Here is a 14,761-nt window from a genome sequence, read left to right as displayed (position 1 = left end):
CTCTGTGCAGACAGAAAATGTTACCCAGGCAGAGGGAGTGGTTCCATGTGCAAGCTGTCTTCAGCTTGAATCCCTCATGAAGGAAGTAAAGGAACTGAGAGAGGAGGTGGCAAGACTGAGAAGCAGCCGTGAGAATGAGAGGTACATCAATGAAATAGTTCATGAGGCATCAAAGATTTCCAGCAGTGGGGAAGACAGCTGGATTCAGATTACGGAACACTGCAAGATTGGTACTGTGACTCCCCCCGCCCTTGAACTGAAGAACCGATATGCTGTCCTGGAAGTGGAGGAGATGAGAGCATCCCAAGGAGAGGAAGGACCAAAGCTTGAAATCCCCCAAATTACTGGATCTGTGACCAATCAGAGGCATAAGGTAGTAGTAGTTGGCAATTCCCTTCTGAGGAGTACAGAAGTATCCATTCGCAGGCCAGACATGATGTCACAAGAGGTATGCTGTCTGCCTGGTGCCAAAATCCAAGATGTTACAGAGAGCTTGCCAAGACTCATCAAGCCTGATGACTATTATCCAATGCTGCTTATCCACAGTGGCACTAACGATACATTCACAGAGGTATCTGGCAGTATCAAAAGTGACTTTGTGGCTCTGGGAGAGATGGTGAAGCAGACAGGTGCACAGGTGGTATTCTCGTCCATTCTCCCTGTCAAGGGTAAAGGCCAGTGCAAAGAAGCCCGCATCCTGGAGATGAATGCGTGGCGACATGGATGGTGTCATCGAGAGCATATTGGCTACCTGGACCATGAGATGATTTTCCAAGTGCTACTGAACAGGGATGGTGTGCATCTATAAAAAAAGGGAAGCAAGCTAGTTAATCTACTGAAGAGGACTTTAAGCTACAAGTGATGGGGCAGTATGATCAAAACCCCTGGGTGAGTCTAAGCCCTCAGGTAAGTAAATCACTGAATACCTCTACATGGATGGGAAAAGGGGGCAATGTCTGGAAAGCAGTATATACTAATGCTCAAAGTAAGGGAAACAAGATTCTGGATCTAGAAGCCATGATGGAAGAAGATGAGTTGGATATTGTGGTGATCACGGAGACGTGGTTCATGGAGAACTATGACTGAGATGTAGTTATACCAGGCTATAATCTGTTCAGGAAGGGACAGGGTAGGAAGAAAAGGAGGGGAAGTTATATGTTAAAGATCATATTAAAGCCACACAATTACAGGACCTGCAGGGCAAGGAAGAGGCACTGTGGATCAATTTGGAAAGGGGGAATGGCAAATATATTTACATTTGTGTGATTTACAGACCTTCTTCACAGACAGAAGTGGCAGAGATTTAATAGTAGATATTCAGAATCTATCTAAAAAAGGGGAAGTTTTACTAATAGGTCATTTTAATATGCCAGATGTTGATTGGGGTATCCCTATTGTGGGATCTTCTAGAAGTAGGGAGATCCTGAATTCTCTACAACAGTGTATCGCAAACTTTTTTTGAGCCAGGGCAAACTAAACCTAGTGTCCCTGACTCGAGACACCCAGAAGTGCGCTGGCGTCAGTGTGATGATGTCATGCGCATGCGTGATGTCAGCATCCCACCGTCAGCGCATGCACAAAGGCCCTTCAAACGGGCCTTCTGCAGAAAGACCCGCACTGGAGAGAGGACTGGCAGAAAGACCCTGTGAAGAGAAGGCCGGCAGAAAGACCCACGCTGGAGAGAAGGGCTGGCAGAGAGAAGAGGTGCCGGCGTCAGGAGATTGCTTATAGGATGTGCCTCTCTTCGCGAGAGGCACGTCTTGTAGACAGTCATCTGGCGCCGGCACCTCTCCTCTTCCCCTGTGTAACACGACACATCAGAAATCTCAGGAGGCACACAGTTTGCGATACACTGCTCTACAAGGAGAACCGTTCCAGCAATTTGTAATGGAACCCACGCGGGATGGGTAATACTGGTCTTAGTGCTTACAAATGGGGAAAGTGTTTCTGATGTTACAATGAGTGATCTGGCATCCAGTGATCACTGCATGGTATGGTTTAATATTAAGATGGGTATAGAGATGGCTCATTCAAAAGCAAAGATTCTAGACTTTTAAAAAAAGTAACTTTGTTCAGATGGGGGATAATGTTAAGGAATTGTTGTCTGGATGGGAACATCTGGAAGGAGTGGAAATGCAATGGGCAAAACTGAAAGGAGTAATTGTAAGGGCAACAAACCTTTATGTGAGGCAAGTAAGTAAAAGTAAGAGGAAATGAAGACTACTCTAGTTTTCAAAAGTAGTAGCTGAGAAGGTAAGGAATAAGAGGTTAGCTTTCATAAACTACAAAAGATCACAGAAAGAGGAAGACAGGCAAAAATATCTGGAAAAGTTAAGAGAGGCTGGTTGAATAGTCAGGAAAGCAAAGATACAAATGGAAGAAAAAATAGCTGACACGGTAAAATGGAGAGACAACATTTTTTAGATATATTAGTGATAGGAAGAAGTGCAAAAGTGGCATTGTGAGTCTCAAAGGTGAAGGGTAGAAATATGTAGAAGCTGATAAAGAAAAGGCTGAATTGCAGAGCAAATTTTATTCCCTGTTTGAATAGCTGGGTGCAATAAGGGGACCCACATGATGAAAAGTCCTGGAAAAGGAGAAGCTTCTGGCCCTTATATTCCAAAGACCTTCGCTGCCAGTAGCGAGCCATAAGCTGAATCTGAGCATCCGGCTGTAAGGGTTGTCAATTCCCGAGAAATATAATGGAAAAAAGAAGTATCTATGACATGTGGACCATATACAGAAAGAAATGAATAGGTCTGTTGACACATAGATATAGTTACCATAACCCATCTTCCATTCTTGTCTTAGGAATGTGAAAAAATAGTATAATTCAACTTTTAGCAAGTAAATGGCTACACCACCCCTATTGGAATGAGCAGAATAGAAAAGGCAATCGAATATCCAGTCACGCTTAAGCTTTAGAGATTCTAATACATTTAATTTGGTTTCCTGTAGGAAAATTATCTGAGCTTTGAGCCGTTTACAATATAAAAGCATTTTTTCCTGTTTAATAGGCCTTGAATATTGAGAGAAATAACCATTTACATTAGTAAAGGAATAAAAGAAAAAAAGGCATTCCAAAAATAGAAACAATCCCACAGATATAGAATGTCATGATAGGTTTGCACTAGAGATTGTCTGAGATAACCAAGCAAAGCCGAAACTGTTATTTGACTAATATAACACACATACATACCAACAAGCATACACCCCCCCCAAACACCCTGAAACCGCCTCCCCCCATCCCATAAGACTAAAGCCTTTTCCCAAACTCACTTACCCAGCAACAAATGGCTTGGGAGGGGGAGAGGGGAATAAACCTAGCCCAATGAAGGTAGTGAGAGAGCCCATGCCTTCACCAGGATTATCAAGCAAGGATAACCATAAATATTATATGGAACACTTATCCCTTGATATTAAATCAGTAAGTATAAAGTCAGCATTAAAGATACAACAGTAGAAACTGCTCAGCTAGTCATCTGGATAAGCTCCTCTTGCTCTTCAAATGTGATTGTTTATGCTGGTCTCGATCTTGTTCTAAGTTGTTCTTTTTTTGCAATTGCTCTTTCACAGATTCCCCTCGCCACTTCTGGTGGTATCACCTGCTTTGCTGGCTACTGAGCGCTGTCGGGATAGTTTGCATCCTGCTGGCACATGAACACTACACTGTGGATGTAATCATCGCATATTATATCACTACAAGGCTCTTCTGGTGGTACCATGCCATGGCAAATGAGAAGGTGAAAAGTTTAACAATGTATATCCATAGCTTTTGCTTTTTCGTGCAGAAAAGATACAGGGAGAAATAAGCTACAGCTTTTGAGCATCTGTTCTTGTTTGAATTAACATTTATTTGTCCAACTATACAGTACTTGTATATGGAAAGGACTCATTACAGCAGGAGTCTCAACCCAGTGCTCTGGACGCACCCAGTCAGGTTTTCAGGATACCCACAATAAATATGTATAATTAGCAATTCTGTTGAAGCTCTAACTCAGTGTCTCTCAAACTGTGTGCCACAGCACAGTGGTGTGCCACGAGAGATTCCAGAATTTTACTTTATTTTTTAAAATTCCCTTCATAAGTATACACTGGAATTGATCAGTCAGCCTCAGCAAGATGTTATCTTACCGATTTGCCAAACGCAATGGTTGGAGATAGCTGTGTGAATGGGAGAGGGAGCCTTGATAAAGCCCTTTGAATTATACGGGCGAAACATGTTGGCGATTGATGTTTCCACCCTCCTGATTAGCGTCGAATGTATAAGCTAAGTACTTTTAGCATATACTAAAAATAATTCTGAAAAAATTCTGAAAAATATTTATAAAACGTTTATCTGGTCCGATGACGAGTGGGAGCGTAAAGCCCCACACAATGAGATGGTTTGAGTGTGTGGTGGCCCACTGAGGACCTGAAATTGTTATTAAGCCAGATAGAATGAAGTTTGGCAAATCGGTAAGATAACATTTTGCTGAGGCTGACTGATATATGATAATATTCTTCATTCAAATCAACCGTAGTAGTGCCTGGGTTCTCATACACTGGAATTGATGGCATGTACGTCGCATACGCAAGAGTCTGCCAATGTTATGAGTGTCTATGTGTATAAGCAGTGGCGTACCTAGGGGGGGGCGGGGGGGGCGGGCCGCCCCGGGTACCAGCCCTAAGGGGGTGTTCCCGGCCTTGCCGTTCAGTCCCCCGCCACCCCCGAAGGACCGCTCGCCCCACTGACCTTCCTGCACCACCTGTGAAGCAGCCCGCAGCAGGATCGCGAAGTCAGCGTCAGCATCCCTGCGCTGCTTCCTGCGCCGCGATCCCGCCCCTCCTCTGACGTCAGAGGAGGGGCGGGACCGTGGCGCAGGAAGCAGCGCAGGGATCGCTGACGCTGACTTCGCGATCCTGCTGCGGCTGTTCATAGGTGGTGCGGGGAGGCCAGGGGGGCGAGCGGTCCTTCGGGGTGGGTCGGGGCATCAGGCCTTCAGGGCGGGCGGGCAGGCAAGCAGGCTTTCAAGGGGGAGGAGGTGACAGGCAGGCAGGCAGGCCTTCAGGGGGGTGCAGGCCTTCGGGGGGGGTGTAGGCCTTTGGGGGGGTGCAGACCTTCAAGGGGGTGCAGGCCTTCAAGGGGGGGGAACAGGCCTTCAAGGGGGGAAAGGCAGGCAGGCCTTCAAGGGGGGGACAGGCCTACAAGGGGGGGGAAAGGCCTACAAGGGGGGGGGGGACAGGCCTTCAAGGGGGGGGGCAGGCCTTCAAGGGGGGTGCAGGCCTTCAAGGGGGAGACAGGCCTTCAAGGGGGGGAAAGGCAGGCAGGCAGGCCTTAAAGGGGGGACAGGCCTACAAGGGGGGGACAGGCCTACAAGGGGGTGGGACAGGCCTTCAAGGGGGGGACAGGCCTTCGGGGGGGTGCAGACCTTCAAGGGAGTGCAGGCCTTCGGGGGGGGGGTGCAGTCCTTCAAGGGGGTGCAGGCCTTCAAGGGGGGGAAAGGCAGGCAGGCAGGCCTTCAAGGGGGGGACAGGCCTACAAGGGGGGAGAAGCTACAAGGGGGTGGTACAAGCCTTCAAGTGGGGGACAGGCCTTCGGGGGGGGTGCAGACCTTCAAGGGAGTGCAGGCCTTCGAGGGGGGTGGTGCAGGCCTTCAAGGGGGTGCAGGCCTTCAAGGGGGGACAGGCCTTCAAGGGGGGAAAGGCAGGCAGGCAGGCCTTCAAGGGGGGACAGGCCTACAAGGGGGGGGAGAAGCTACAAGGGGGTGGGACAGGCCTTCAAGTGGGGGACAGGCCTTCGGGGGGGTGCAGGCCTTCGGGGGGTGCAGACCTTCAAGGGGGGGACAGGCCTTCGGGGGGGGGCAGGCCTTCGGGGGGTGCAGACCTTCAAGGGGGGGACAGGCAGGCAGGCCTTCAAGGGGGGGACAGGCCTACAAGGGGAAGGGACAGGCCTTCAAGGGGGGTGCAGGCCTTCAAGGTGGGACAGGCAGACCTTTAAGGGGGGACAGGCCTTTGGGGGGGGACCATGATTTAGAAGTACACGGAGGGAAGGGGGTGTTCAAAGAGACATGCATATGCCAAACTTTGGGGGGGGGAAGAAATAATGGGTCTGAAAATAGAGGAGAGGGAGAGAGATGATGGACCATGGGATTTAGGGAGGGAAGGAACAGAAAGGGAGAGAAATTGGACACAAGGGATGGTGTGGAGGAGGGATATAGATACTGGATAGGAGGGTAATTAGGAAAAGAAACGGAGAGATGGTGGACTCTGGGATGGTGGGGAAGGAGGGAGAGATGCCGGATGAAAGGGTATTTAAGAAAAGGTGGATCTGTGGAGGGAGATGAAAAAAAGGAAAGATACCAGACTTCCTGGGAAGGGAAGGGAAATGGAAAGGGAGGACAGAGTTGGCAGATGGATGGTTAGCATGCAGAAAGAAGGAGACCCTGGCAAGCAAGTTATCAGAAGAAAACCAGAGCCTTGGACCAACAAGATTTGAAATATAACCAGACAACAAAAGGTAGAAAAATTAATTTTATTTTCTGTTTTGTGATTATAACATGTCAGATTTGAAATGTGTATCCTGCCAGAGCTGGTGTTGGACTGCAAACGTGAGCTAGGATTTAACAGAAAGAGGAAAAGTCCTTTTTGTTTCTTTATTTTATTTACACCACAGCGCCAGTGTGGTTAGGAGAAGCCAAAGGGGGTGAAAAAGCTATAAAACCCACCAGGAGTTTTGAAAAAAATCACCCAACTGGGCAGGAAAATCGAATTGAAAAACCAATTCAATAGGGCTGAATCGAATCAAAATTTTTTTTTCCTGTATCTGGCAGCATTAGTTTGCGCTACTGTCTTAGACTTTAGGACCTGGGATTGGGGAGAGATGGCATCCTCAGTACTTTATAATGCAAGTGAAACGAGGATTTGGTCAGACTTTTGAAGGGTCTGCAGAAAAAAAATATTGTATAGGCCGGGGACATGAGACAGCAGGAAATGGGAACTTTTCTTCCTTCTATTTTTGTGAATGGAAAGGCTGAGGATGTCAGAGAGGTCAGTTAAAATATGTGCTTTATAAGAAAATATAATAATGTGTTTTATAAAGTTTATAGCATAGCTGGCCTACCCAGTGAGGTGTTCCTAGTGGTGATGGTGGCAGCGTGTCAATGTGTTGAGAGGAAGAGGTGGTCTGGGAAATTCTGCTGAGCAAACTCCGGGCCCATTTCCACCCCCCAGTTAGTCCACTCCACTCAACTGATTCACACACTGAGTGGGTCTTTGGGTGTTGTTTTGGGATCTCTTCCAGTGGTTTATCTCCTTCTGGTCCAAGGAAGGAAACTTTGTTATCCTTAGCATTGACCTACAGAATATGTTTGTAACAGCGCTGCTTGTGGCATTAGGCTATGTAGTGATCGAAAGAAAAAAACAGACCTTTGCACATTTTTGCACTATATGGTGGGTGTATGAGGAGATTCACATTTCCTGCACAGCTAAGTCCATGTGAAGTTACCTTGTGCTGTATTTGACATCTAGCAAGGTCTCTGTTTGAAAGGAAAGATCTAAACTTAAAAATGAAGTGGCCAGAAGTTATGGTAAAAACAGATAGTGTAGCTGGTTTTAAGAAAGATTTGGACAAATTCCTGGAGGAAAAGTCCATAATCTGTTATTAAGACATGGGGGAAGTGTCTGCTTGCCCTGGATCGGTAGCATGGAATGTTGCTACTCTTTGGGTTTTGACCAGGTATTAGTGTCCTGGATTGGCTACCATGAGAATGGGCTACTTGGCATGATGGACCATTGGTCTGACCCAGTTAGGCTATTCTTATGTTATGTTCTCATCTGTAGGGGCCTTTGTTTTCACTTCTTATTTTAATGTATTTTTTTTCTGGGAACTTATCAGTGTTTTTTATAATGGGAACAAAAATGGAAGAGAATTAATGTGTGTGGGATGAGGGGGTAACTAATTTCTTCAGCTAAATAATTCAATCCACTTCAAACAGATATAGGAGAACTCACGCACCATTCACACACCCTCCAACCAAAAACGTCAAAAGAAAAAAACTGTTCGACAACCTCCTAGCCATTCGAGCTGCAACACTCGACCCCCAACTCTACAACCAATTGATATCAACCACAGACTGCAAAACCTTCAAAAAGAAATAAAAACCCTTCTATTCAAAAAACACATAAAACCGAACTAACACAATCAGAACTGTCCCAAGCATCACCTGCAACTACTCCATATGTACTTCTAATGTCATGACAATTTAGACATAATTTATGTTATGTTATGTTTGGAATAATGGTTACATATATGAGGTTCAATAAAAGAAAATTTTCACTGCCTGTTTCTATTCTGACCATTTATTCCATTTCATGGTTATTGCAAAAAAAAAAAAAAAAAATTTTTTTTACATGGGGGGGGGAGGGTGTCAAAAAATGATGGGCCCCGGGTGCCACATACCCTAGGTACGCCACTGTGTATAAGGACATCCCAGACAAGCGTCATTCTTTGACGTGATTAGTTCTTGAAAACTAATGGCAAGTAGTTTTATTTTGTATGCAGTAGTTATCCTAACTTGAGCAACCTGTTACCGTTTGGATCTTTTTATCTTTGTGAACTTGGATCTTCAGCTCTGACAGAAATTAAATTAAAAAAAAAAAAAAGAATGAGTTCAGATGGTGAATACATGTTTGTTATCGACTATTGAGCCACGTTTTGAGTTCATTTGCTCTCAAAAACAAGCACTTTAGTTTCACCAGAGTACAAAACATTCAGGAAAGAAGTAAAGGCACTACTTTTCAAGAAATTCCTGCAAACAGCTTAATACCGGTAGCGCCTTCCCACTTCCCAATTCCCCAAAGCAACCTCATCTACTCTTTATCTCCTCTAGAAATTACCAGATATCTTGTAATGTGTTTTTTGTAATTCTTTTGTAATCTGCCTTGAACCACAAGGCAATGGCGGAATAGAAATCTCTAATGTAATATAATTGTTACAACTACCCATACATAGCTTAAAGAACTTTAAATAAATAAATCTCAAATTTTTTGTTGGATTTGCAATTTTATAATTTTATAATTTCAATTATAATGTGCCATAAAAAACATTTGCTCCATTTAGTGTGTCGAAGCTAAAAAGGTTTGAGAGACACTGCTCTAACTATATAATACCAATGTCATAGATAATATCTATCAAACCAAATTATACTGTATTATTCTTTTTGCAAATAAATTTTTAATAATAAAAATGAATATATATATATAATACATATATATATATATATATATATATATATAATATATATTTCTCTCATCAACATTATGGGCTCCTTTTACGAAGGCGCATTAGGGCCTTAACACGTGGAATAGAGTGCACTAGCCACTACCGCCTCCTCTTGAGCAGGCGGTAGTTTTTCAGCTAGTGCGCACTAATCCGGTGCGTGCGCTAAAAACGCTAGCGCACCTTCATAAAATTAGCCCTATATCTCAATAAATTACAATTTTCTTCAATTTTGTTTTTCCTCTTATTACAGAATATACTAAGTTGTGCAGTGCAATGCAGGTAGATGAAGTCATTTGGTAACATTATCACAGCCTCCACTTCATTTGAAACCAGCGTCCTACTAAAGTTTTAATCCAAACCAATGGTTGGATTGAAACTTTAGTAGGGCATTTTATTTTTTTTTTAAATATAAAAATACAAAAGATTCCTCAATAGAACTCTCTCGTTCCAAGCTGGCAGATAGACAGACTGCCTGACCACCCTCATCTCATCTGCCCCATCTTACCCTTACTTCAGGAAATCCCTCAAATCTTACCTCTATGATAAATTTCTCGAACCCCTCCCCCCGAATAACCAAACTCTATCAGAATAACCAGAATGTAACTATCTTTGCATAGTAATCCATTTCAAACGCATTATACAGTCTCTTGCATCTTATCCTGTTCACTCGCACTGTATTTTCACTGTATAAATATCTCCGCTGAATATGTACAGGCTCTTGCATGGTAAATCTGCATTGTATCTTCGCTATATAATCACCCATGCCGAATATGTACAGTCCCCGGCATTGTAAACTGCGCTCAACTGCATAGCACATTCCCTTGCACTGTATCTTCGCTGTGTATGTACAGTCTCTTACATTGTAAACCGCTCTGAACTGTTTGAGGTACTGCGGTATACAAAAATAAAGTTATTATTATTTATGTACCACTTATAACCTAAGTGGTGTACATTCAGGTACTCAAGCATTTTTCCCTATCTGTCCTGACAGGCTCACACACTATCTAATGTACCTGGGGCAATGGGGGATTAAGTGACTTGCCCAGGGTCACAAGGAGCAGCATGGGTTTGAACCCACAACTTCAGGATGCTAAGGCTGTAGCTCTAACCACTGTGCTATACACTCCCCACACATTGATATCAGATGAACTAGAGGTTATGATAGTGTTATTAAAGGACTACACCTACTTGTATTGAATTGCACAACTTACTGTGGTATATTCTGTAATAAGAGGAAGAACAAAGTCAAAGAAAATTGTAATTTATTGAGATATAATATTGATGAGAGAAATGTGATGTATATTCAATTTTTATTATTAAAAGTTAATATGCAAAAGAATAATATAGTATAATTTGGTTTCTATGACGTTAGTATTATATGATTAGAACTTCAATAAAATTGTTAATTATATTGTATAAATTTGAAGCTATATTGGTATTTACCCACATTGATAGACAGTTTTATTGATCAATGAATGTATATGAGAAAGTGCATGCAAATCTCTCTCTATTGTATGCAATCTATCTCATGTATATTCATTGCGAGTATCCTGAAAACCTGGCTGAGGACTGGGTTGAGAACCCCTACACCAGTGGTTCCCAACCCTGTCCTGGAGGACCACCAGGCCAGTTGGGTTTTTGGGATAGCCCTAATGAATATGCATGAGAGAGATCTGCATTTAATGGAGGTGACAGGCATGCAAATCTGCCCCATGCATATTCATTAAGGCTATCCCAAAAACCCGACTGGCCTGGTGGCCCTCCAGGACAGGGTTGGGAACCATTGCCCTACATACACTATAGCAAATCAGAGGGCAAAAAATAATAAACATTATGATGTTTCACATTTATGTGATATACTGCAAATCAAAAGGGGACATTGGATAGAAATAGAGAAACCAGGAAATGTCAAATACTCATAAATACAGGCAGGGGACCAGCAGGTAACAAAAGGAGAAAAATGAATATGGACATGAACAACAGAAGGCTTAGTGTTACAATATATGAGTTCTAAAACATAAAGATATGGGAGGAGGAAGAACAGAGGCTGAGACACTTCATATTTCGCTTGTAGCAGTCATGTGGCTGCCACCAGCAAAGTTGGGATTGACAGAAAAAGGAGGAGTGATGTTAATTATGCCAGAGGAAGAGTTTGAGGAAAGAAACGGATTTACAGAGAGACACTGAATTTTTTAAAACAGGATTTAGTTCCAATATCTAAAGGATGATTATGCCAGAAGATAAGAGTCAGAACACTAAAGCAAAATAGTCCAGGCAGATCTGACAGTGGGCCATTGTGTTGAGAGAACTGGAATGTTCTCTCTAAGGAATATGCAATTAGCAGGCTGGATAAGAATAGAAGTAAAATGACATAGATGTCCTGATTGGGTGATGGTGAGTGTTTTAGATGACCTGATTGGGTGATGGTGAGTGTCTTGAAGGGAATCCTGTAGGCAAGAGGAAGCCAGTGTTCATTCTGAAATTTGGCTAGTAGGCTAATAGTCATGTCCTGTATCAATTGTTATGTTCTTCTTTGAATAACCTATAAGCTCTGATAAAGGGAGTTGCAATAATCTATGCAGAAGATTACAAGGGCAAGGATAAGGATATAAAGAGAGGGGAATTCCATGATGGAACAGATGGGATGTATTCGTTGTAAAGCAAAGTAGCACTTAGACACAATACTAAAGACTTGGGGACTAAAAAGTGAGTTCTTAATCAAATTCAACTCCATGAATTTTGACTGCATCTCTTAAGGGGAAGTCAATTTATTAATTAAGTTAGGCGCCTCTTATAGAATTTCCCCAATAGAGCCTCTTTTACAAACCCGCACACCAAATGTGACGCAGCCATTTCAATACCTATGGGCTGTGTCGCATTTGCCACATCGGGACTTGCCATTGCAGCTTTGTAAAATGAGCCCTAAAAATGTTACGTTCAAAATCAAATTTGCAAACAAATTTGAATCTAAATTTTTTTTGCACTGCCAGTTTTAAGTGCATGATTGAAATGTCTTGGTGTGGAGTGGATCTGCAGAGTGTCCCAATGGATCTTCACCTTGGTCAATAACATTGGCAGCATATATGCTTTAACGAGCTCATAATTGTAAAAAAAAAAAAATTAATTGGGAGATAAGCGCCTATCTTAGGTATGATTCTACAAAAGATAGGCGCCTGACACCAAAGTAGGCGTGTTTAGGGATGGAGAAAAACTTAGGTGCCTCTAGGCGTGATCCTCTAAAGCAATAGTTCCCAACCCTGTCCTGGAGGACCACCAGGCCAGTCGGGTTTTCAGGATAGCCCTAATGAATATGCATGGAGCAGATTTGCATGCCTGGCACCTCCATTATATGCAGATATCTCCCATGCATATTCATTAGGGCTATCCTGAAAACCCGACTGGCCTGGTGGTCCTCCAGGACAGGGTTGGAAACCACTGCTCTAAAGGACTTAGGGGTCTATGATGCAAGTCTTGAAAACCCTGGCCTACATTACAGGTGGCACTAAGCATGATTCTGTAATGGACGCCTAAGTGTGATTGACATGCAATAGGCACCTAACTTTAGGCGCCTTGTTTTGGGCGCCCATTAGAGAATCTGGCCCTTAGTGTTCACATTTATCATTTTTGTTTGTTCACATGACATTTCAAAGTACCTTTATTAGATGGCTTGCATAGAATATTTATCATGCTACATATTTGTTGCGCAATCATTTTATAGCTCTGTCATAGGCCTATTTGTGAGTCAAGTTTTATTATTGTACACCCAGCCACTTATTTGTTATAGAGAAAAATATGTGGTCCTGTTATTTTGAAACACGGTGTACATGTGTACTTTCAGTTGGTCAAGAATCCAGTAAGCTGGATATGGATGACATAAGGGGTTAACTCTATTTTACCCACATAAAAGATTCATGAGTCTGAAAATGTTCTCCAATCCAGTTGTAGCTGTTAAAATATTGTCGCAACGCATGCTATTAATAACAACTTGCACCAGTCCTTCATTTTTAATTGAATTTATCTATTGACGGCTCCCGCTATACACCTAAGTTTATCCATATCACATCCTGTGTCCTGTTTTTGGTGTATTGACCCTGCAGTCAAAATTGGTGGTACAATGGATGTCTAACTTTGCTTTATTTTCCCTTCTTTTTTGAAACAGAGTTTAAAGGCATCTGCACAGTCAAACTTCCTGTCCCGCTGCTGGTGGTTCCCTGTGTTTTACTTCTTCGAGAAGAATGTCCAAGGCAACGTACCTTGCTCTTTCTCCTGGCCCGTATCCTGGCCTCCAGTCTGCTTTAAATTGTCCTGCAAAAAATATTCACGCGTTCAGAAGATAGGAGAAGACTGTGAAAAATCCACCTGAAAAAAAAAAGTGCAGTTTTCTTTACCCCCAAAAACACCAACCCAACAGTTCATGCTATAACCAAAGGAATAGTTTTTAAAAATGGACACAGTTGCAAATCATGATGATGTGGACCAAATTTTGTATAACCAATTGGACAGCTGGTGGCAGGAAATGGTAGGGGTAGGGAGAAAAGAACGTATTACTCGCCGAAATGTTTACTTCTCCTGATCTGGAGCTGTTTTCCTGCAGTTTGGCTGCTGAGTGCTAGTTTAATGTGCCACGGATTAGAGCTGCCTTCCCTGGGGGAAGAGCACTCAGGACTGTGGTTCGGTAATGGGGCTTCTCATGAGATGCCAAGGAACCCATCAATCTTGTGTTAATGATCATCCAGCCATAAATATGTCCAAAGCTATGACTTGGCTTTGAGCATGGAAGTTTGTTGAGGGTGACAGGCCCTTTAAAGGTAAAGGCTCAGTGCTTGACTGTGCACTGCTCTTTATGGGCCCAGAGTAGAAGATTTTGAAGAGGGGGCTGCATTGGCCCTCCTGGGGTACGGATCATGTAATTTATGGATAGGGAATGCACAAGTAAGCTACCATGTCTGTGCGCCTTATTTGGCTTCCTCCTGTCTACATTATGTATTCTATTTATAAATCACTCAATTATTTAGGTCCCCTTTTATATTTTTTTTTCTGGAAGGCAGAAAAAGGCAGTGCCAACAGACAATACCAAAACAGAGAAAAGAGATCTAGAGATGTCACAAAAGTCTCTACACAGGCAAAGAGAGTCCGATCTACAATTAAATTAAAAACCAATTAAAATGGACAATTTTTGCTATTTCAGCACAATTTACTAAGGTTTTTCTCACATTCTTTGTTGGGGTGGGGGAGTTTAGTGACTTAGGCCCAAAATGTTATCTCTTGTTCATTTAATAATAAGGAGAGGAGTACAGTTGCATTTGGTCCTTCTTTTCTTATTAATCCTGAAAGATTCCTGATATGGAATTTTTATTTTGGGGGGGGGGGGGGAGAGATTTATTTATTTATTTTTTTTTTACTTCAGAATAATATAGGGAATAGATTTAGCTTTGGAACCTGCAGTACAGTCCTTTTTATATGAGTGACTAGTCTCTGACCTTTAATGTCTGTTACTTT

General features: G+C 42.9%; 1 protein-coding gene across 11 annotated transcripts in view; it reads left to right on the top strand.

Moving 5' to 3' along the window:
• The window catches only part of SGMS2 (sphingomyelin synthase 2), a 221,479-nt gene extending 207,201 nt beyond the window's left edge, over positions 1-14,278 (top strand). For all 11 annotated transcript variants that reach the window (XM_033956432.1, XM_033956405.1, XM_033956462.1 and 8 more), the window contains 2 exons: positions 3,577-3,743; positions 13,422-14,278. In XM_033956432.1, coding sequence (XP_033812323.1) covers positions 3,577-3,743; positions 13,422-13,625 — 371 coding nt within the window. In that variant the 3' untranslated portion in view covers positions 13,626-14,278. The remainder of the gene's footprint in view (positions 1-3,576; positions 3,744-13,421) is intronic.
• The last annotated feature ends 483 nt before the right edge of the window (positions 14,279-14,761 follow it).

The sequence above is a fragment of the Geotrypetes seraphini genome, chromosome 1 (genome assembly GCF_902459505.1).
Source record: "Geotrypetes seraphini chromosome 1, aGeoSer1.1, whole genome shotgun sequence".
Lineage (NCBI taxonomy): Eukaryota > Metazoa > Chordata > Amphibia > Gymnophiona > Dermophiidae > Geotrypetes > Geotrypetes seraphini.
Note: the sequence above shows the minus strand (reverse complement) of the source record. Positions and strands in the feature narration are given on the sequence as shown.